At 41.0% G+C, this 24,460-nt stretch overlaps 1 protein-coding gene across 9 annotated transcripts in view; it reads left to right on the forward strand.

The window, feature by feature from the left end:
* TOX2 (TOX high mobility group box family member 2) overlaps window positions 1-24,460 on the forward strand; it is a 327,518-nt gene that overhangs the window by 102,014 nt on the left and 201,044 nt on the right. For 5 of the 9 annotated variants that reach the window (XM_035123036.3, XM_088674523.1, XM_035123039.3 and 2 more), the window contains exon 1: window positions 23-333. The exons of 1 other annotated variant lie outside the window; for it this stretch is intronic. In XM_035123036.3, the coding sequence (XP_034978927.1) occupies window positions 232-333 (102 nt within the window). In that variant the 5' untranslated portion in view covers window positions 23-231. Of the gene's footprint in view, window positions 1-22; window positions 334-1,183; window positions 1,371-24,460 lie in introns of those variants that run through there. 3 more of the 9 variants (XM_060277250.2, XM_088674525.1, XM_088674522.1) reach the window with 2 other exon arrangements.

Below are 24,460 nucleotides of genomic sequence, written 5' to 3' on the forward strand. Positions count from 1 at the left end.
CCGCTCTCTCTCTCTCCCCCCCCTCGCCTCGGTGCCTGGAACAATAGAGTGCGAGTGGAGCCGGCTCTGGGCTGCGCTCCCTCCCCTTCTCCCTCTCCCCGCCTCTCCTCCCCTCCCCTCCCTCCCGCCCGCCCTGAGCCAGAGGCAGAGCAGCCGCCGCCGGAGGAGCCGGTTCCATGCCCGCTGGAGCCTCCTCTCGCCTCGTTCTCCCCCTCAGCTCGCAGCCCCGGCATGGACGTTAGGTTTTACCCTTCCGCCCCCACCGCCGTTGGTTCCTTGTCTGGGGCCGACCCCACTTGCTTGGGCCCCCTGGACTATTACCATTGCAACAAGGTAACAAGGGGGAGGGATGAGAGAGGGGCGGGCGGGCGGACGCGGGAGGGGGGGAGGCGAGGAGGGACGGGCGCAAGTGACCGTGCAAGGGTGGAGGATGCAAGCGACCGTGCGCCCAAGTCTCAGCCCCCTACCCCACCCCACCTCCCCTTATTCCCCACGTCGCGCCTCCTCCTCTTCCCCCCCTCTGGGATGCTGCCCCCTTTGCCCCACACTAACAGCGATGGCGCGCACGGCGCTGCGCGGGACTTGTCAGCGCTCCCCGCACGGGGCAGCGCCAGGAGTTGATTCAATGGCACCCCTGAGCAAAGCTCTCGCTCTCGCTCTCTCACCTCCCCCCCCCACCGCCCCACGCACTTTGGTCCAGTTGCGAAGGCTCCGCAAAAACTGGGGAGGGAAAGGTTTCTGCCTCTCTCGCAAATCGCCCCAAAGTCCCATGTTCAGATCGCCGGCTTGCTTGCTACGGTAGCAGCAAAGGGAAAAGAAGCAAGCGCTTTAAAAACCGGGAAGGGAGAAAAAAACGATCGAGGCTGAAACTTCTCCTCCTCCTCCTCTGGGGAGCAAGAGTGTGGAAGGTAGCAAGAGAGCGGCTGCATCCTGCAGGAGGGAATTTCAAAACTATTTGGTTTCCCAGCACCCAGGCTGCTTGCTTGAAAGCTGCGACGCAGTTCTCTTTCCCATCTTCGAAGCAAAAGCAGAACAGGAGGGGGGGGTGTTGTTTAGGGTGGATGGGGGATATGCTGGGAAGGGTGGGGGGGAGAGGAGTGGGAGAGAGGCAGTTGGTTATCAGTTGCGTCGTCACTTCAGACCCCGGATTAGACCTCTCAGTTTTGGTAAACATATTATAGACGGGAAGAAAAACAAAATCTGAACGCAGAAAAGTGTGTGTGTGTGTGTGTGTGTGTGTGTGTGTTTTGTTTGGGGGAGGAGTGGAATTGTATGGGCTCAAGAGGCTGCTTGGTTGGAAATGTATTTCTTGCATGCCTGGCTATGGTTTCTGTTGGACAATGTACAGGCTAGGGGAGAAATGCTTTAGGGTGAGTATATTATAACCCCCCTCCAATTCTTTAATGTCTGTCTCAGAGGAATCTATATATGATAAAGACTGTTCACACCTGGATTTAGCCATATATGCAGTGGTTAGAACTTAACAGCCTTTATGTTTTTGTTTTAGCATTTCTCTAACTCAGGCTGCAGGTTCTTGTCCCTTAGTTGTCAACCCCTCCCCTCTCCTCCCCCTCCCCACAATACAGTTACTTCTGTTAAATGCAACTGAGAGACATGGATTATGTATAATTCATAAGATCTACAGCACAACATGAAAATCTTTCTAACCTAGATTTGTCTATTTACTACTGCAAGAACGTGCACTGTGTGTGTGTGTGGTGTGTGTGTGTAAGAGAGAGAGAAATTTGTTAGAAGATATTTAAGAGTGCGTAGTGTTTTGGCCAATGGCTTTAACTGAGAGGAATAAGAGAGTAAAGCACAGATATTGTCGGTATTTATCTGTGAGTACTATCCATTTCAGGCTTGAGGACAGCAAAACTTCAACATTTCAATGAAAGAATTTGAAACTTTGGATTATTTAATCATGCACAAATATGTATTTGTTTCATATTATCAGATGCTTGCAATTTTGTAAAGTAATGGAAGTTGCAGAGCAAAAGGTTTTGTTTTTGTGGTATATTGAGTTTTCTAATACAAATTTGTTTTAAATTCTGAAGCTTTCCCTTCCTACACTGATATGTGCCTTTAAACATTCATCACAGTTTCAGGCTATTTGCAATTGTGATATATTTGCATATGGTTTTATATAAACATTTAAAAATCTATAGTACGTCTATCCACAGCTGTCTGGGCTGTCAAATCTAATTTGAAAATTTCTTTCTGAAATGCAAGTATTTTCCAATTCATATCATTTTATTCATGTAACAACAATGGCTTCCAAAACACAAAGTGTCACTTATTCTTGCAGGAAGAAATTTTACATTTTCATTATTATCAAAGAACCAACTGCTAACATACAAGACCTATATAATACCAGTCTTTAAAGAAAAATAAACGCGTTTTGGAATGTTGTCTTTTTTTATATATAAATATTGAAAAATGTTAGAAGTAAATCCATGGTGGTTTTTCTTCATCTGGAAAGTTGAAATATAAAGCATTACAACTTGTAATTAGCCATTAAAAGGGGTGAATGCAAGAGATCTGTAGCAACTTTAGAGTAAAATGGAAAGTTACAGCATGACTACTTTGCCATAAACTTTGATCATAGGTAGGCCAAGGGGAAAACACAATTATTGCACATGTTGGGCAGGTGTTTTGGCTGCAGTTAGTTGAAAGTCACTTGCTGTTAATGCATCTTTTTACAAAAGTGCTGTTTCTAACAATGCCGGGGAAAAGCAACACAGAGAGAGTCACAGAGTGCTGTAATAGTTCTTTGTCAATTTCTCTGATAAAGCAAATAACTTCAAGTTTGATTGATAAAGAGTCCAGAAGAGGTGATGAAAAGGAGCACATACAAAATACTGACCACTGCCACCAGGTGCTGCTGTTGTCACTGTTACCAGGATCTTAAAAAGAGAGAGAGGAAAGAAGAAAAAATGTTAAATATGTAACTAGCAACCAATATAAATATCCCACTGCTGTCAATTGCTATTTACATAGTCAGAATGGGCCAAATGGACTTGTACAGTAAATCATCTTTGTGTAAAGAAAGTAGGATTGCAGTTGCAGTATCCCAGAGGCCCATGTTCAGCCTGTTCCCTTAAAAGATGTTACCATGGGCTCTAAAATTTCTCTTCCCCCAAAGTACTCATATAGAACGATATACAGTATGTGGATTTTTCTCTCACAGTGATAAACATTGTCATTTTGCTCAATGCTGTAGACAAGGTTTACAGGTGGTTCTTTCCTCAAAGGTTGCACAATTTGAGAGCCTCAAAGAATACACATTGCAAGGGGATCGTTTCCTTAGGCAGGACAATCAGGGAATTCAGCAGCTCCTCCAGGTGAATATTATGAAAGAAGCAAAAGTTTCAATGGGGTTTGAATGGAAGAAAGGGAAATAGACTGAGATGTGTTCGGGATTGCTAACTCTGCCCTTCCTTAGTTGAGATTTTAGAATGAAGGAGGGCCAGCCTCTGCTTTCTGTAATTTAAGGGGAATGTTAGCTTGGAGGAGACTGATATGAGGCCTAGTTATTGCTTCTTTTCTTCCCCCCCCCCAAAAAAACACACAAAACAAACCAGGGAATTTGAGAGTGTGTGGTACTGATTTTCTGAGGTTTCCTCAGGAGCTCAAACACGAAAAGGGTGGGATTTTGCCAAACAAGCTTTCAAGCTCTATGATTGAAATGTTTTTCCTTCCAGAGGAGTGGGTGGGCACAGAAACTCTGCAGGAGGAAGGGTTGTGTAGTGTGCATTGTGCACTAGATGTAGGAATAGAAGTGAAGGACATAGTATTGCAATAGCTCTGTGTTTTCATACCCCTGAGCCAATAGGTGTTTCTGATATGGCCATTGAGCTTTCTGTAGAAACACTGTTTAGCTCAAACCATCCTGAAGTGCTAATGTTTTGTGCATTTATTGAACACAATATTGTCATCATGAGATTTCCTATTACATTTGTGCACTGCAGCAACAGTTTCTCTTTGCAGTCACTGAAATACCTGTTATACACCAGCATTTCCATTTTAATAGGACAGGGATGTTTGTAGTAGGGCTTGTCTAATGTCGATGTGAATACCCAGTTAAACGCCATTTGCTGTGCTCTGGGGTATCGTCCAGTTGCTTGTTTGGAATAATCTGTTGAGAGCTGGCATTGTGTGGTGGCCAATAATGTAAGCCATGGTCCAAGAAGTTTTGTTTATTTATGGCATTTATACCATGCCCTTTAGCCAAAAAGGCTATTGGAATGGCTTGCAAAAATCAATATTAAGTTCTTGTTCAAATGGCACCTCACCCACAAAGTCACTAGGTTGCCTTAGACAAGCAACTATTCTCTCAGTCTTAGCACTCATTATGCAATATACTGCAAACATTGCCAGTAATTCTAGCCAACCTTACAGGATTCTTGAGAGGATTACTGGGCTATGTGAAGTACTTTGAACACTGAAAAGTCGACATATAAATGCTATGTTCTTGTTATTAGGTCTCTATATATTGAGAGTGACCTTGCAAATAAGCAAAAATGTGATTAGCCTGCAAAATGTCTACTAGTCTGCTTGTCCATACATTAGTAGCCAAAATAAGTAAAAGAACTCACTCATGATATAACAAAGCTTCCCCTCAGATTTGTAACTGGAGGCAGTAGTAAATCACCACAGGAAACCAAGCAAGTTGCTGCTTATGGCCTGAATATTGGTTCTTACATTGGCACTCAGTGCTTCCATGCCACCTTATCTTGTAGCAAAACAGTAGGCCTGACAATATTTCACCATTGTGTTGGCTTCCAGCTGATTTCTGAGCCAACTGAAAGTGCTGGTTCTGATCCATAAAGCTGTAATGGTCTGGGACCAGAGTTATCTACAGGAGCACCTGTTTCTATATGAACCTGCCAATTCATTAAGATCTGCTGCTTCAGGTGCTCCCTTTAGAAGTGAAGTTGGAGGCTTCTGGGGATGCTGCCATGACTGTGGTAGCACCTTGACTGTGGAGTTCCAACTCCAATATAATTAGCTACGTGCCAACACTTTGGGCATTTAGATGTTGGAGTTAAAACTTTGCTTTCCCCCCAGGCATTTGAGTTATCAACTTTTTGTTAAGGCTGACTCTTTTTTATTATTATCACAATTTAATTGGAGATCATTCTCTTTCAACTTTGTTGTTGGGAAAAAAGTTGTGTGTGTGTGTGTGTGTGTTTGTGTGTTATTATCTATTTAAAACAAATAGGTACTCTTGCTACATATAATTTGTATGTCTTGTTTCCTATGTGTAGATGATCTCAGTGTATTAACAATATTATGTTACTTCCTGACAGTAAGAGCTGTTCGGCAGTGGAATTTGCTGCCAAGGAGTGTGGTGGAGTCTCCTTCTTTGGAGGTCTTTAAGCAGAGGCTTGACAGCCATCTGTCAGGAATGCTTTGATGGTGTTTCCTGCTTGGCAGGGGGTTGGACTGGATGGCCCTTGTGGTCTCTTCCAACTCTATGATTCTATGATTCTATGTGTAAAGTGGCCTTTATTCTTCCCAGGATGATCTGCTGTTTTATGCAAACTTTTAAGTTCCCTAAAACCAAAACTGCTGCTTTTGCGTGAAAGCTTAGGAGTATAACTGGGACTCCTTTTAGATTCTCTAACTCTTAATTGTGCGTATCCCATATTGAAAGACGTCCACCTCCCAATATGTCAGATAAAAATTACGATATGTACAAATTTCCTTTAAATTTCTATCCCCCCGTCGAGAAAAGAAAAGATTCTCAAACAAATATGTTCACAAAGTTAAAAGAAAAATAGCAGCTTCAAAAAGCCTTTTAAAGACAACCCCACAAATCTTATGACTATGGCAAGCAAATTCTGCATCAGATACTTATGGTGAGTTTGAATGTTTATACAACAGAAAGGCCCAGTTCTAAATTCCTTACTCGGCCAAAGGTGCCATTGAAGAAAAGCAATATAGAAGGATTCCTGTGTGATTGAGGAATGCAGGGTCAGGGAATGGTGATAAATGTATTATTGCTTGTGCTCTGTTTTTTTCCCCCTACAGAAAACTTGTAAAAGTAGACGTAAAGTCTCTGGTTTTTCAACTGTGTAGATGTAAACAGAGACTTTTTGTTCTTCATTACAGTTGCAGAAGTAGCTTTAATTACATTTTCAAAGTCCCTGATAAATATGCTGAGCTAAAATTTGCCTGAGAATAACCTTCCGAGAAGTTTCCCTTTTCTGGTTCCCTCCTGCAACTGTTGGAAAATTCTAGCCCACACTCACCAAATATCAGATTCAATGGGCCTGGCAATATGGTGGGGAATTTTGAGCACAACTGTGGATCCAACCTAATAATATATTTAAGGAAGCAATGGGCTTGGCCCCTACTCCTTTCCATTCTTCTCTCTTAGCCCATTGCTTCCTGCCATCCACCTACATAGCTCAGTCGCTACAGCATGAGACATTTAATCTCAGGGTCATGGGTTTGAGCCTGATGTTGGGCAAAAAGATTCCTTCATTGCAGGGGATTCGACTAGATGACCCTTGTGGTCCCTCCCAACTCTGTGATTCTGTGGTTCTATTAAATGCACTCATAGTTTTTCATTCAACATTGAGACCAATTTTTTAAAAAATAATTTTATTGTTTGACCCCAACAAAATTGTTGGAGGGATTGCATCTCCCCTTGCTCTAAGAGTATTTAGTCAGACACGATGGAGAATCTGGGGAGGGCGTTTTTGTTCAGTCCTGCCGATTATGTGAAAAATCTGCCTACATTTAGTTGTATGTAGCATGTGAAGCTTCCTCCGCAGGTATGTTGCACTGCTGTCTAAATAGGAATGAACTGTATCATAGGGCTTTCTTTGAAAATGAGTATGGCTAGAATAAATCCAACCTCTGTGTGTTACTTTTGTTTCATTGCATCATCAGCTTGGGCTGAAATTGGTGCCCACCTTGTCAGGCATGGTGCATGCACAACACTTTGGTATATTGAGGTCACAAGGTGGGGCGGGGGCACTGGCAGTGTGCTCCTGTGTGATTAAAAACTAGCCATAGTTTTGGCTTTAGGTGACTATGGTGGCTACTGTCTACACAGGATCAAGAGGCAACTGCTCCGGAGCAGCAACAAAGGAGGCCTATTGCCCTCATGTCCTGCTTTTGGGCTTCCCTTAGGCATTTGCTTGGTTGCTGTGGGAAACAAGATGCTGGGCCAGGCAGTTCTCCTTTGTTCTGATCCAACAGAGTTCATCTTACGTTCTTGTGCTCTTCAAAGAATTCTAATGGTTTGGTACAAATTGTGGTAATTTAATTCATTCAGAATGTAGTATTTGACTACCAGTTAGGGGTGGGTGGATTTTCCCTGTTCTGACTTGCAAGTTTTCTGCGGGTTGGCTGTGCCCAGAGTCTCACTCTGCCTGTCTTCCAATTGTTCATAGAGATTTTCGCTAATTAACTATGCACAGAATTGGCACGTGCATACTTCGTACTTGCTGCTGCTTTCTAGTTCACCTAGTCATTATTTTATGTCCCTTAAGCAAAATCATGTGCAAGAGTGACGGGGTGCATTAAAACCCTTTCTTCCTTCCTTCCTTCCTTCCTTCCTTCCTTCCTTCCTTCCTTCCTTCCTTCCTTCCTTCCTTCCTTCCTTCCTTCCTTCCTTCCTTCGATTTTGTGCACAATCCTGCCAGCTTTCCTCAGCAGCTTCTATTTGGTCCAGTCTTTTAGTTGATCAACTTGCTCATTGAGTTCATTTCTCTGTTTAAAGCCCTCCCTAATTTGCTAGCACTTAATGGCTCCCATTACCACTGTCATGTACTTGCAAATATTAAAATGTTACATACCTTGTTTTGTTCCTGAATTGTGATTGTGTGCGTAAGGCAATGGTGATGGGGAACTGATGATAGCTAGCAAGTTGGTCAGATGAAAGACTGGGTGAAAGGAAACCTGAATGGGATTGTATGTATAACTGCATGATATTTTAATGCACATGAGTGATTGTGCGTGTGGCTTAGGGTAAAGGGAAAAGCTGCAGTAAATGGAAGAAATAGAAAAGTATGGTGGCAGTAAATTGTGCATTCCCAGTGACTTTTACAAATTCAAGAAAACTAAGCTAAAAAGAATGTTGGAAAACAAATGCATTGCTGTTCTTCCACAACCAGCACAAGGTAAATGGGACTGATAAATCTAGTGGCAAATTCAGAGGGAAGGAATTTTGGCACCAACCATACATGACAATATATCCATATCCTAAAGGAAGAACCCCAGGAAGTCTTTAGAGCATGTGGTCCTAATCAGATACATTTGTATCTACAAATGTAGATACAAATGTGATACATTTGTACAAACACAAGCAAAGTGCATATGATATGTCAAGCCAATTTTTTAAACAGCTGTTACTTTAAAGCTAATAATAATTTATAACCCTGTTTTTTCTATTCTCTGTTTTAAAAAAATGTACATTTTTTCCATAGGCAAAAAGGATTTAGGCTGCAATCTTATACACACTTACCTGGAAGTAAATCCTATTGAATTGGCTGGTACTTATTTCTAAAGCAGACATGAATAGGATAGATTGTGTTGCAAGTCACTAGAGTTCAGAGAGATGCTAAATCTTAGCAATATTTGTTGTTGTATGTTTGTTTGTTTTTTAAAACAGAACTCATCAGAAATTGGTTTTGACCTATCTGTATAAGGGAGGGTCAATGTAATGAATAAATTTTTATGGAACATTCTGTTTTCTTTTGACTTTTACGTGCACAGTAAATTGCAGCAGTAAACACTTGCCTCCCCCCCCCTACTCTTTTTTTACAGCTTTGGCATGCTGGGAGATAAAATATTTCCTTTTTCACTCTCCTGAGCCAAATCTGTGTTGAAGAAATGTAATTCTATTCTTCCGCTAATTTTGGTTTGAAAAAGGAATAGAATTCCCTATTTATTATTTATTTATTTATTTTATTTTGGGGGCCCTCATTTGGTTTCTGATTTTGAATATTGGTAAATAGGGTAAAAAACTTACCATTAAAAATATTAACATTTTGAATTGTGTGAGTCACTTGATGCACCATCTCTGTTCCTGCGGCATAAGCTTTGATGCTGTGCGCATTCCATCTGCATAATGGAAAGTGTTTGAAGCTCTCTTTTGCCGAAGGCTTTATTAAATCAGGGATTCAGAACCAAATAATGAATACCCATTCATTCATAGAAAATGTTGTTCTAGCTCCATGCGCGGAGAGAGGGGTTCTTTAGCGTAGTTACTTTTGGAATAATAGAGGTATTTTGAACTCTGTGCTAGACAATATGGCTTCCATGGCCATTTCTAATTAATTCCCTTAAATGCACTAAAGTTGCTTGAATGTTTGATGAATAAGAAAAGAAGACTGCAGAAGAACAGATGGTAAATTTAAAAAGTTGCCTGTTTATTTTTATATGATATTTAAAAAACCAAGTACACATATATCTCTAGAATGTGTTCAGTAGCTCCTTGTGCAGGGAAGAACAACTTGTTTAGCTTTGCATGCTACATGGAAAATATGAAACGAATCAGAAGACCAAGGCTAATCTGGACATTTTAGATGCATGGGAGCAACATAACTTGCATATCATTCTCCTGATCTTGGTGGGTGATGAAATTAGTGGACATGTCCTACTTATGCTCTACAGAAGTTTTGATATGATTTTGCTACTCATTTGAACAGTCTGAATCAACCTCTATAGAACCTTGAAATGCGGTCTTGAAAATGGAAAATCAATTAAATCAGCCTAGTCCTTGCCACTGCCATATTAGTTTCTGCCCTTGTAGCATTTCTGCAGCCACGAGGCCTTGAAACATACTTAAACATAACAACTAAACCTCAGACCCCAGGATTCTATGAAGCACGTTTAGGCTGCATATTTCCACTTCAGAAGTCACATGTATGTTTCACTCTGGCACCTTGCCAAGGTGCTGGCGATGTTGTCCTGCACCTGGTACCTACCTCCATATGTGGTGGGAATGTGCAAAAATCCAGGCTTTCTGGACCTCAGTATTCCCGGAAGTTAACAAAATAGGAGGGCAACAACTAGAAGTCAGACTAAAACTAGTTTTTAAAATACATTTCAGAATAACAACTTACAATTTACATAATAAATAAGTGATAAGCCATCTTTTACAGGCAGCCAGATGTAACATAATCAGACAATGGAAGGCTCTCTCTAGTGTAACAGTAGACAATTGGTACCAAATGGTCTGGGTAGGGTATTTACATGGACATATAGGACCACATTTGGGCCCAAAGGTCATCGTTATATTTACAGCCCATCGCCTGGGCAAATCCATCACTGCCCCTTTTATATATCATCCCCTAACAACATCCCTATAGGGTATCACCAAGCACCAAAGCCCAGACCTGACATTCTTATGCTAAATTCAATGAACTTTCCAAGGTATGAAGGGACATAATGTCAAAAGGCATAAATAAAATCTTCCACTCGCCAACCTCTGACTGATGCGCAGGGAATTGATATGCCTTATTGACAGACTCCATGGCAGACTGGCTGAGAACTGATAAGGAACTAGCCTATCCCTTAAAACTAGTTTCTTGGAACATTGCAGGCTGGAGGAACAAACTAGCTGACCCGGACTTCAAAAGGTGCTTGCAAACATTTGATATAGTATGCCTACAGGAGACATGCCTAATGGAGATAAACTCTTTGAAACTTCAGAGTTTGGGAACAACTCTTGAGCAATCCAGATTTAAATATCTAGGATTACGTATCGATGGAAAGTCATCTGGAACCAATTAAGCTAATATCTGGTTGTTCTACTAGGTTCTTCCATTCAAATGGCGAACAGTTAACCAACCCAGCTATGAAGATCTTTGTCTCTAAAACCATCGCCCAAATGCTCTACGGGACTGAGATATGGGGAACTGGTGTCAAATATGAAATATGAGATCCTAGAAAATAAATTTATGAGGCAGATTTTGGAGCTTCCCTTTGGGACACCGGAAACCCACCTCAGAGCCAAGTTGGGACTTCCCTTACTAGCAGCCAGAATTGATCTAGCCTGTCTGAGATACTGGCACGGGCTAAATGCCTACGAGGATCATACTCTTACTAAGCTCTGCTGGTTAGAGCAACTACGGACAGGGGGCTGTGCATAAAAGTGCCAAGATAAATTTAGGGCTTATAATCTCCAAATGGAGAACTACTTGGCCCTTAGACCACGTGACCTTAGAAATTGGAGTTTTAATCAGGATGCCAGCCAAGACAGAGCATCTATCATTGCTGCCCACTACTCTATTTAGTACCCCCAAATTAAGACCGATCACTCAAGGCCCCGTTACTTTGAGACTCTGACCTTCCCACAGCTACACAGGGCCTTTGTAGAACTAAGATTTCAACAGATGCCCTCAGCATATTTAGAGGGGAGATACCGGGGAATTCCTCATATGGATCACAAATGTATACATAGATGCAATCAGGTTGAGGACAATGCACACTAGCTGCTGATTTGCCCCTGTATACAACGCCAAGAGAAAAATTTATATCGCCAATTCTTAATTGGCTTCCTAGTCGATCTGTACAGGAAGTGACAGATGAACTCCTAGCTGATAAACATCTATATATTACACACCAGGTAGCCGAATTTGCGCAGACAGCCAAGAAGCTCCGTTCTAGCCAGTCTTAAGTCTTAATGTTGTAAATTTCTTTTTAAGTTGTAAACTGCTACAGGTTACGTGTACGATTTTAGATGAAAGTTTCCTTTTATTCTCTGTCATCCATTGTAAAGGCCTTTGGCTTTATACAATAAAAAATTGATTGATAGTACAAAATGGTCTGCGGAATAGCCCTTTTAGAGCGATTAACAAATAAGTCCAGGATGGTCACACAGACAGATCAAGAAGGATGGTTTTACCCTAGTGTGGTTTGATTTTATAATATATTCCACAGAATGAACAATCTCCCCCACCAGTCTTTAGTTTGATTTGGTTGATTTAAGCAGATGCCCGCCCCCACCCCCCACAATTCCATTAATAGATACTCCACTTTGCTTTACCTGCAGCATAATAGGAAATGATCCCTAAATTAGCTTTAATACAATCAATACTTGCCTGATATAGTTGGGATGCTATGTTTGGACTAAATCAAGGATATCTGGCTCTACAATGTTGAATTTTAACTGTTGATTTTGCTGTTCTCTTTTAATTTTGTTTGTAAATTAAGATGCACACACTGGCTATAGGCAATGAACCAGATGCCTAGGATGTTACAGTAAACCTTGTCTTATATGGATGGTACGAGACTGCCATGGTCTCCTTATTTATATTACTCATATTACCTATATTTTCTTTAAAAAAAACACAACCCAATAAAAAGTTGAAATAAATAAAGAACTCATATGCAGCCCACTTCTGCTGTAATGTAAACCTGAATTATCTGAATTACTGTTGGTAGTGCTAATTCTTGTTTATGCTGGTACGGCATATACCAGCATTTCTTTTGCATTCTGAAAAGAATTGCTGGTGGGAAAGCCTTTTTGCTTCCAATGTGTAAAGGCCATGCCATTGCCTTAGTTGTATCCACCCGAACATGGTTTCTGTTCAGGGGGCTGTTATTGATGAATATGATGCTTTTGATCCATCCTGCTTTCTTTTTGCACTGTTTATTTTTATTAAACTCCATGTACTTTTAAAGACTTCTATGGTGAGATCTAGAGCCCATGCCTATTCAACCAATGCTTTCATTATGTGTCTGTATTAATCTACATAAAATGTGTGCACAGACCATTCTGAAGCTATATTTAGATTATTCTAACAGTAGCATTTTATTGTGAACTCACTGGGAGGGCTAATGTGCATGGAATGAGTTTTTCTCTCCATTTACCTTTTGTGTTCATCTTCTTACAAATAAAGCTCCAAATGTTTGTTGGGTTGTTGTTGTTTTTAAACCAGGATTTGGATTATATCTTCTAGCATAAATGAAGCTTATAATTGTGTTTTCCTAACAGCTCTGCATTAAAAATAAGTCATTTTGCTGGTAATGGTGTTTTCCTAGAAATTTTTATATCTTCTTGATCATGCATTTGTTTCTAGCTCTTGTGTATATTTTTGAGGTGTTCTTTATGTTATATTCCTTAAGCAGGGCTAAAGTGTTGTTGTTGTTGTTGTTGTTGTTGTTGTTGTTGCGATTCCAGGTTTCATACTCCATCAAATGATATCTGGAAATTTGATATTCAGGCTTTCATTTTCTTTGTTTTCAGAATGCAACTTTTAATATAGCAATAGTTCTGTGTTTTGGGATGCGTCACTTATTTTTGAGGAGCATACATGGTATCTAACAACGATTGTTTTGGGAACAGCTATGCTGACATAGGGGACACAGGTGGCACTGTGGTCTAAACCAATGAGCCTAGGGCTTGCCGATCAGAAGGTCGGCGGTTCGACTCCCTGCAACGGGGTGAGCTCTTGTTGTTTAGTCCCAGCTCTTGCCCACCTAGCAGTTCGAAAGCACGTCAAGTGCAAGTAGATAAATAGGTAGGAAGGTAAACAGCATTTCGGTGCGCTGCTCTGGTTTGCCAGAAGCGGCTTAGTCATGCTGGCCACATGACCCAGAAGCTGTCTGTGGACAAATGCCGGCTCCCTCGGCCAGTAAAGTGAGATGAACGCTGCAACCCCAGAGTCGTTCGTGAGTGGACTTAACTGTCATGGGTCCCTTTCCCTTTCCCTTTCTGCTAACATATATTTAGTTACTTTGAATCATTCTGTGTTCTTCTGTTCTGAGAGAACTGGAGTATCTGGATTTGTAGGTAGGAGATTCCTTCTTTCCTAGCCTCTTGAGTCCAGAAGGTCACCTGTGGACCACATCTGGCTCATCTGGTGTCAGGGTCTCCTTATGTGCGGGCACCTTTTTCTGCTCTTCCTTCCTTGTAGCTGCTGGCCAATTATCCTGGTTACCACGTTTAATCTGCAGAATTTTAAAAGGTAGCCTTACATTTTTTTGTCCATTGGTTGGCCCATAACAAATCCAGATTTTCTGTCCAGTCCGCTTCCTAACCCACCACAACCCAAATTGTAATGGAAAAGAGACCCGCAAGGGGGAAATGAAGGAAAACGGGAAGGAGATGAACGATAAAACAAGGTAACAGAGAACTGGAAGAGAGAGGCTTCCCATGCAATTGGAACATTTTGCTTGGAAGTGTATTGTTCATTGAGTCATACCCAGATAGCCATAAGTATTCAAGGTTGGCTACCATGCATATTTATCTGCACTTTCACAATGACTACAAGCCAACAGCCAGCAGAATAACTGCACCTGAGGCAACAGACAGGGGATGAGCTGGTTCTCTCCATAATTTGTGTAACACTCCTCTATTTCATTCTTTTCCCCCAATCCATTTGCTGGTAGAAAATTACAATTGTGCATGTGCATTCATACCATAGAAAAATGCAATTGAGTAAAGTAGACTTAAAAATGGACTAGGTACAGAAAGATGCCCATTTTCTGGAGAATGGAGGGATGGGGCAAGCAAAAGAAAAAGGCGTTTATAAGCATATGATTGCTCAATTGGTAGGTACTACAGAATTTCTGTATACAGTATATAGCTTCCATTAATCACTTTTTTTTGGAACAATTGTTCATCTTCAAGGAGAAGACTTGCTCCAGGCCAGGTTTCTGTTATGACTTAAAAACATTTGCTTAGATTTTTTTAAAAAATGTAGATACTGCTTGTCAGCTGCATGTAAAATTTGCATTCAGCTTGATGTTGGTGAGTGCATGAACTGATAGAGTGGACAAGCCCTTAAATTTTAAGCATTAAAATCTGACATTAGCTGTAGTGAGATTGATTGAAGGAATATTAAAACCACCTTTTCGCTTAACTCTTACGTGTCCAGGGTTAAAAAATCCAGTCATGTGCACCCCCTCCATTTATTATTGGTTTTGCGGTGTTTGTAAAGATGTGTGCAATTTTCCTTCAAAATAGGAATGGAGTCTGCCTAGCTTGCAGTCTAAATCTTTATATTGCATTGAAAACCACCCACAGCTATAACATTTTTCATAGATTGGATTACTTCTGCATATATAATTAAACTTTTAAAATAGCTGCTGTATGATTTCATGTCAGCTTTATACATTATGTATCTATTAGGTAAATGCTAAATTAGGGTCCAGTCCAGTACCAGTAATTATTGTTGTGAAGAGATTACTTGAAAATTGGTTTGCATAGCCCAGTACTGCAAGCTATTTCTGAGTAGCCTCATCAGATGAAATCAGGTGACTTTTAGTCTGAGGTGGTTTCTTGACCTCTAATTATAGCTAGATCACAAGAAGGCTGGATTGTCTGAGTGCTCTATAAAAAACAAAGCTCTTTTTTCCTGCTGCTTAAAAATACAGCCTTTCTTAGATATTATTATTATAATACAAGCGGAGACCTGTAACAAAATGCTGCAGTGTGTTGCTGTCAAGTGTGTTGCTGTCAGCCAGCCATGCTCCTTCCCAGGATACTCCATCACATTGTCCTTCTCTCCCCTGCCCTCGTGCTTTTCCTCTGTACCACGGGACGTGTATCACCTTCAATGGATTATTTTGGCTTTGTTGTTGTTTTTGGCCCTTCTTTAGGATCAACCCCCAAAGGAAAGCTTTCCTCCCTAAATACTCCATTTCCCCTTTTGGTTTGCTATTTTTCCCTTTCCTGTTTTAGGGAAACAGGAATATTTTATTATTATTATTTCTGTGCACCTATGTGCTCCCCCATGCTTGTTGATACCTCCCTTTTGTGCATGAATGGTTTTATTTTGTCTGCATGCAGACCTTACACTTCATGCTTATGCTTCTAGTCTCATACAAATAGTGCAGGGGTCAGCAAACCTTTGCAGCAGGGGGCCGGTCCACTGTCTCTCAGACCTTGTGGGGGGGGGGGGCGGACTATATTTTGAAAAAAAATATGAATGAATTCCTATGCCCCACAAATAACCCAGAGATGCATTTTAAATAAAAGAACACATTCTACTCATGTAAAAACATGCTGATTCCCGGACAGTCCACGGGCCGGATTTAGAAGGCGATTGGGCCGCATCCGGCCCCCGGGCCTTAGTTTGGGAACCCCTGAAATAGTGGTAAGGCAAGAACTCAGGCAACCGTAATACTGTATCCCTGTTGATAGTTCAAATGATACATTAGTTTCAAATAGTCTCTGCTGTGGTTGGATTTATTTATAGAAGTTTATACGTCGGATGAAGTGTATATACCAGGAGAGGGCTCTGTTTCGGAGAGTCTTCATCAGCAAGTCTTATAGTCACACGTGTACATGTAGATTTGCTGATGAAGAATCTCCGAAACAGGGCCCTCTCCTGCTATATACACTTCATCTGACGTATAAACTTCTATAAATAAATCCAACCACAGAAGAGACTATTTGAAACTATTGTATCTCTTGAACCATCAACAGGGATACATTATTACCGCGGCCTGAGTTCTTGCCTTAGCACTACAGTATTTGTATGTGACCTGCAGTCAAGAACTCCAACTTATTTACTTATGCTACTAGTCTGACTAGATGCAGAAAGCTGGCCTTCTCGACTGTAGCTCAGTAGTAGAACTTTGCATGCTGAAGGTCCCAGGCTCAATCCCCATCCTCTCCAGATAGAGCTGGGAAAGACTCCTTGTCTGTAACCTTGAAGAGCCACTGCCAGCCAGTGTAGACCAAATATCTTCAACCTTTTCAGACTTAGGACCCACTTTTAACCAAAACACGCAGGGGACCCCTTTCTTAATCTCTTGCCACATACAGTCATACCTCGGTTTAAGTACACCTCGGTTTGAGTATTTTCAGTTTAAGTACTCTGCGGACCCATCTGGAACGGATTAATCCACTTTCCATTACTTTCAATGGGAAAGTTCGCTTCAGGTTAAGTACGCTTCAGGTTAAGTACAGACTTCCAGAACCAACTGTGTTTGTAAACCGAGGTACCACTGTATTTGCATGGTGGTAGTGTCCCTGTTGCAACCCACCTTGGATCAGGCTGTGACCCACTACTGTGACCCACCAGTTGAAGACCAGTGGTGTAGACAGTGCTGAGCTAGATGGACTAGTGAGTTAGTATAAGGCACCTTCCTGTATTCCTGTATGTTTCTCCTTCTTGACCATGGAGAATCCTGGCTTGCTTTTATTGTGCTGTTTCCCAGAGTTGGATTTATATAACCCAAGGTGCTGGTATAAATTGCACAGCTTTGCATTTGCAGTGCCGTATTTCTTTTTACTGGGAAATTGTTGGGTGCCTCCCCCCGCCCCCAATACAATATAAAAATGTTTCCCCTCTTGGGAAGAAAACTGGTGTCGAGAAAGATATCTGGCTTAAGGGTCCTTTTAAGATTGAATTATTAATTCAACAAGTTCCATGCTCCAATCTCACACCGTTCCATCTGGTCAAAATCAAGCATGCCCCAAGGTTGTTTGCTGTTGTCTGGTTGCATAGTCCAGCCACTGCTACGTAAAAAAAAAACTAATAAAAAAACCCCTCTCCTTTGAAGCTGCTATCTTTTCATTGGTATCTGAAGGTTTACACACACACCCTTTGCATTAACCTTATTTTTGTGAACCAGACAAATACTAAAGGAGGTCTATTATTGAAGTGATGGGTGCATCCTTAGTCCAAACCTGTTTCTCTACCCTCCAGAAGAATTCATTATCTTCCTGAAAGCTTTCATGGTTCTTTCTGCCTCTAGGTCATTGGGTTGTCAGGGTGAAGAAATATTGGTTTTAGTTCTGGTAGTGCTGCGGAAACTTGTTTTTATGTTTATGTACTTTATTAGTAAATGCAGGTAAAAATGGACGAAGCATATTGGAAAGAAGTGCCTGTGTTTGAGCTAGATGCTCAGTGTTCCAAGGGTATAGTTCCTTCTGGGGTTTGCAGTCTAGGAATTGGGAACCTTTTTCATCAGGGACACATTGCTGCTTAGGCAGCCTTCTGGGGCCACATGCCGGTGGGGGTGGGGGGGTCAAAGGTGAAAGAGGGTAGAGCAAAGTATTTGGCTCTGAATTAAAAAATAAGCAGTAGGCAAAAACCAAAACGAACACAAACATCTTCCCATCAGACAAGCAAGAGTCATTATGTGTATTTGAACAGTTCCACCCATGCAAAACCACATTCAGCCCCAGCTCTACTTGTGGAACAACCTGAACCTGTATGGGGATGCCCACCCACATGCTTATCAAAAGACAGAAGTCCAGTCTGGTGGTGGTAGGGTTTTTGGATGAGCGTTGTGATGCAAACAGCTACAAATCAAGGTCCCACACCAAAGGTACTGTAATGGATACAGAATTTCAGAAGACACCCCTCCCTCCCCAAAATTATTTGTATATATGGAAAACAACACAGAGACTTGTGACACCTTAAAGGTTAACATATTTAAAGTGTGATATGTATGCATTTGCTGAGGAGGACCGTCTCTAGCTCTGGGGTCAGCGAACTTTTTCAGCAGGGGACCGGTCCACTGTCCCTCAGACCTTGTGGGGGGCTGGACTATATTTGGGGGGGGGAATGAACAAATTTCTATGCCCCACAAATAACTCAGAGATGCATTTTAAATAAAAGCACGCATTCTGCTCATGTAAAACCACACTGATTCCCGGACCGTCCGTGGACCGGATACGGCCCCCAGGCCTTATTTTGCCTACCCATGCTCTAGCCCCTCAGAGCCTATGCCACTATAAAGCTGTTAGGTTTTGATACGATAGAATTGTTGCTTTGCTTAAACAAATGAGCATGGCTAATACCCTGCTGGGGGAAAAAATCCATTTTTTTCTGTTTAGAAGGCCTTTCTTTCTGTGAAATAGTAAATAAACATGAATGGGAAGATTTTGACTGAGTACTGATGTGCCAATTTTAACAGAGCTGCTCTGGCATGTAATGATCTCATATAGTATATGTTTCCTTGGGTGTCCCATGGGATTTTGATATGTAGCCCTATTGTCTACAGGGTGAGGTACTTAAGATCTCATAATCTCAGAAAAAGAAATGCTGACAATATGGAAATGATTATAATTCAATGAAAACATTTTGGGAAAGATCTTTGTCAAGAGTAAGAATGAAGCTCAGTTGAATTTATCTTTGCGTGCATATACTTTGAGATGAATCAAAGTGTTTCATTGTAGGGGGGTTAGGTGGGTGGCAAAACAGAAATATGCAATGAAACCTCATTATAACTACTCCAAGTTTGTTTCAACATACTTTTTGTAAACCTAAATTTCAATTGGATTACTGTTTGGACCTATTTGGATGGCATATGTCAACTTGTATGTGTAAATTAAGATAGTTGTAGTGATGTTTATTGAATGTTCATTGTGAGCTGAAAGGTGTTTTACTTTCTTTGCCCCCTCTTTTTCCTCATTTATAAAATAATAATAATAATAATAATAATAATAATAAACCTTCAATTGCCATTTAAAAAGGAAGAATAAAATACTATCCTTTACCTCTTAAAAACTGATTTCCCCCAATAGGCTGTTGTCACTGTTGGATGGTATTGCCTTAATGATAATATAGTCTGTCGCCTACAGAAGCAAGTGTCAGAATGTAAAATGAAGATATTAAACTTTGAGAAGCAGCAGTGCCTGGCAAAACTCAGGACTGATAATAAAAGGTGTTGGTTTGAAGATCAAACAGCACAATTATGTGTGTGTGTGTCCCCAAAATTAGTCATTTTATGAACTCTGAAACTACCCAGTGAGATTATTCAGCCTTCAGTTCCCTCTAGCAGCTGCATAGCAGTGACATGTTGCTTTTGAACCTGACAAATTATTTAAAACCAAGGGCAAGATTGACTGGGTGCCAAGAAAACTAAAGCTGTGCTTTCACTAGATGGTACAAGTTTTTATGCCCAGAGGGGAGAAAAAGAGAGTCTTCAGTTTACTTTAAGACTGCATAGTCTAACACTGCATTTTCTATTAATTTAATTGACATCCTGTGTTCCGACTTCAAGGTGGCAAATTAATTGTGGGAGACCATCTGTTTGAAAATTGGGTATGTATACCACTGCCTGGCAGTACCGCGTGTAGTGGCTTTCCAATATCCAATTTAAATCAGATGGAAATGTTGGCCTTTTGAGAATTATTATCAATCAATATTTCATTTTGGTAATGGGCTCTGAGGAGGAAGAGAAGTATAATCTTTGCAGCTGCTTCAAGCCTAGGCCTACAACTTAAAAAAATAAAAAAAGATTCGTTGCCATTATAATGCCTGCAATTTGGCCTCCTTTTCTTCACTCTGGGAAAGACAGCCAGAAAGTTTATGATTAACACTAGTGAAGTTTTTATTCTTTAATGTTTATCTTTATTGGAAATCAGAGATTCAGATACTTAATCAGATTACTTGTGGGTGTTGCATGCTAATCAGAACTCTGTACTGGTCAGTGACTTGTTCACTGAAAAGAGATTTTATTTTTGCACTCATTCTTCTACCTAAAGTTGTCATGTTACACCAAACTTGGGTTTGTGATTATTGAGCTCTGCTTCTCTCTGTGTTATCCCCATCTTCTTCTATTTCCATGACACTTCTCTATTGGACACATAGCTTTGTGTACTTACGCATTTCTACAAAAGATCATGGCTGTTGCATTCTGCATACATTCTCCTTGTTTTTGAAGTTGCCCCATTAGGATTGTTTGTCTGGACTAGCTGGGGGAAAAGGTAAAGGGTAAAAGGACCCCTGACCATTGGGTCCAGTCGTGACTGACTCTGGGGTTGCGGCGCTCATCTCGCATTATTGGCTGAGGGAGCCGGCGTACAGTTTCCAGGTCATGTGGCCAGCATGACAAAGCCGCTTCTGGCGAACCAGAGCAGCACACGGAAACACCGTTTACCTCTAGCTGGGAATAACTGCTAAATTTGGAGCGAGAGTGCATGAAATATAGGAGTGGGGCCATTAAAAAGCCAACAACCCTCTCTCTGAGATAATGACAACTATATAATTTATGAGAATGATGTTTACTCTGGAAGCTTACTTATGAATGAGCCCTCTCAGGCTCTTTTTTCCCTTTAGACACAGATCTGAAGAATAAAGTTTAAATCAAGAGAAATGATAACCATAAGTAAAATAGAGCAACACAAATTGCCTTTATTGTGATTCATCTTGTATTTCAAAATTATCTTGAGAACGATTCTCAACTGCTCAGTCAAAAATTAACTTTTGAAAGTTAGAGCTGTGAGCTACAGTTGTGCGGCTTTTTTTTCTAATGGAATGTGGCAGTCAGATCTCCTTTCTCATACACCAGCTTGCCTCAGGTGTGCCTTTGCACCTGATGGTCCCATTATTTCAGACTGCACACTACTCTCAACTCCATCAGAGCTTTAGTCAGCTCCTTCACTGCATAAGCTGTTTGATTTCTGAATTGGTCTATTTAATATTGTCATCAGTGAGAGTTTTTAGATTTGGACAGTATGGTGATCCATGGACATCCATACTCATATCTTTGAACTTGATTGGTTGCTGACTGTGGATTGTCTTTTGGAGTAACGGTTTGACAGCACCCTGCCTTTGCTCATCAAGTTTTGCATCACTGATACTAACACAGTGTGTTAATACAGATGCTGAATGGCTGAATATACACCCATACAGTAACTCAGAAGGGAGACAGTTCATTCAGGCTGCAATCCAAACCCCCAGTGCTAGAGGAGGTAGTGTCCCTCTACCCAGCCCCAAAATGCTCCACTAGCATCAACCTGGTGCCAAACTCACCATGCCACCCACCTATGTGATTCCCACTGGTAGAAAGTCCCATAACAGGAGGCTCCATGGAGGGGCCAAGCCAGCCACTCTGCCACCACATGACAGCATTGGGCCTGGTTGATATTTCAGCTTCAGGCTGGGGTAGCACGGAGCAGGGTTTTGCCTGCCCCTCATTTTCTGCCCTGGCTGGCATGATTGATGGATCTACAGATGTGGCGGCGGCTATGCTGCTCCGTCAAGCCTCACTGCTGCCTAGCTGAGGTTAGAATTGCTCTGCCCCATAAAAACAATGGGATATCTATTGGCAGAGGTTAGCAAATACAGTAGTTCCATCAGCTCAAAGCTGTACCATCTAGCTCTCTACAAGCTGATTTCACTTGAAGCTTTAATGATGGGGGTTATTTTATTAGTTAGTTTTCCAGACCCCCAAAAAAACTGTATCTATTTTTTTAAACAAAGATGTTTGGAGAGCAAAGTATAATTAGTCCCATTTGTGTCTTATTTAGCAGTTATGATTTGGCTAAATAGGCTGGCCAGGAGAGCTTTGAGAGCTGCTGTGGTGTAATCGAAGGGGACTATCCTCCACCCTATGCTTGCCAAGCTTGGCCCCCCCCCCTGGGCTGTGTGCAGCTTGCTAGCTGTGTAATTGGCCTGCCAGATGCTTGATAAACCACGTGTCTGCAGCCTTTCTGGGGCAAAAAAGAAACAGGGACTTAATCAAGCGCCTGGTGGGCTGCAATATATGTGTACTGTGCTGTGCAAGGCCTGGCAGCTATAAATTTGACAGGTCTGTCCCCAATGTCATTTATACCCATTTGAAGGAAAAACCTGTTCCTTAGTTTTTGTGTGTCAGATTTGGGCTCCCAGTGCCTTCGCCTATATAAATAGAAGACCAAGGCCTATAATTCATATCACATTGCACACAGGAAAAAACCTGCAAAGAATAAGGCTAGACTATACCTATGGAGGAAGTGCTAGCCTTTGGTGGTGTTCCCCATAAGTGATAAACTTAAGGATGACAGTCAGGGAAGTTGGGTTACATGAAGAAAGTGTAAACATTATAAACCAAGGAATAAAAGTTTCAGAGTTTTCAGAGGGCACAGTCTTTTTGAAACAAGCCTAATGTATTTCAGGCATGTATATTTTAGGCTTTCTTAGGGGTCAGAATGTAAAATTGAAACAAACTGCAGAACTCTCTGATAATACAAGTATTTCTTTTTCTTTGTTTATTGATTCCCCTTTGGGTCTATTTTTGGATGCTGAGTGATCCCCACCGCCCCTTTTAATAAATTTTAGATTATACAATAGATTTTCAATCAGTATATCCTCTCCACAGACACCTCTATGATGATGTTGGCATTAAAATATCATGTTCTTCAATAAAAGAGAAAAAGGGAGACCAGATCGTGTCAAAGGTATCTTTTTTGGAGATGCCTTTGATTAGTCGCCAATGGTATGTGAGGCGTTCTGATAGAGCTATGCTCTAGCTGTTATTAACCCAAGCCTCTATTGGTATATTAGAAGTTTCCTTCCATCATTGGGCAATAACTAGTCAAGCTGCTGAGAACAGGAAGGAAATAAATTCTTAGATATAAGGGCATAATTTGGGGTCGGATCTAAAGATAATAAGACAAGTGCCGAATTAGGAGGGATAGATTGTTTAGTGATTTTGGAGGTCAGATAAAAAACTTTTCCCCAAAAGGTGTGGACCACGGCACACTCCCACCAAACATGAATACAGAAATCTTGTTCTCCACTTGTTTTCCAACATAATGGTGAGCTTAAAGGATTTATCTTTGCAAGACATGTGGGGGTCCAATGCCACCAAAAGATAATTTTAAGGGAAATTTCCTGGAGGCGAGCTGAAATTGTTTTTAAAGATGGATTTCGCAATATTTATTCCCATGCTTTTCCACTTATTGAAATTCCTTCAGTCTTAAGCTTCAGGAAAATGGTTGTTCTTTGCCTATACAAAAGGTTCCAAACTCTGGCATCTCCCAGTTAAAATTTTTGTGGGTAGTGATGCTGGAAAAGGCCTATTGGAAAACCTCTGCCAGTCAGAAGGATTTTGGACTAGATGTTGTCTGACTCAGTACAATATGTTTACATGTGATATGATCCACTTTAAAGTCAGTTACAACACACTTGCTAAAAGGATTCCAGCAAAAGTTGGCTACTACTGTTGTGTTCCATGCTTTCTATCCTTTGATGCATTACATTTTCCATGACAGAAAGAGCTGCTAATTAGTGCTAGAATCAGGTGCAGTTATCCTGAAAGCAATGCGAATTTACAAGTTTTGAAAACTAGGATTAAACTTGATTGCTTCGACTTCTAGGGTTTCTGAACACTGGATTTCACACCTGCTGGGAAGGTTATGTCACAATGGAGTTACAGGTTCTATTCAAGTTGCACTAGGTGGATGTTTGTGATATTTTGTGTGTGTATGTGTGTATGTGTGTGTACACACACACTCAAAGTTATACAAAAATACATGCCCATTACAAAGTATATTTTTATAATACATGGAAATAAAACATCTACTTAGTTGTGATTGTGATCAGAATCTGGCCAAAATGATTTCAATTTGGAAAAAGAATGAGAAGCTTCGTGATTTTTCAAGGCAGAATATGAATGTTCTTTTAAAGCACTTCTTGCTGTATAATTTATAAATAATGCTATTTTTAGAAGGCCATTATAATTTGTCTTTCCTAGAACATGGAAAAGGCAGTTTGGAATTAAGCATAGTTTGCTGGGAGGAATTTTCTGTTGTACTGTTAATGTG

The sequence above is a fragment of the Zootoca vivipara genome, chromosome 7 (assembly GCF_965207765.1).
Source record: "Zootoca vivipara chromosome 7, rZooViv2.hap1.1, whole genome shotgun sequence".
NCBI classification, from domain to species: domain Eukaryota; kingdom Metazoa; phylum Chordata; class Lepidosauria; order Squamata; family Lacertidae; genus Zootoca; species Zootoca vivipara.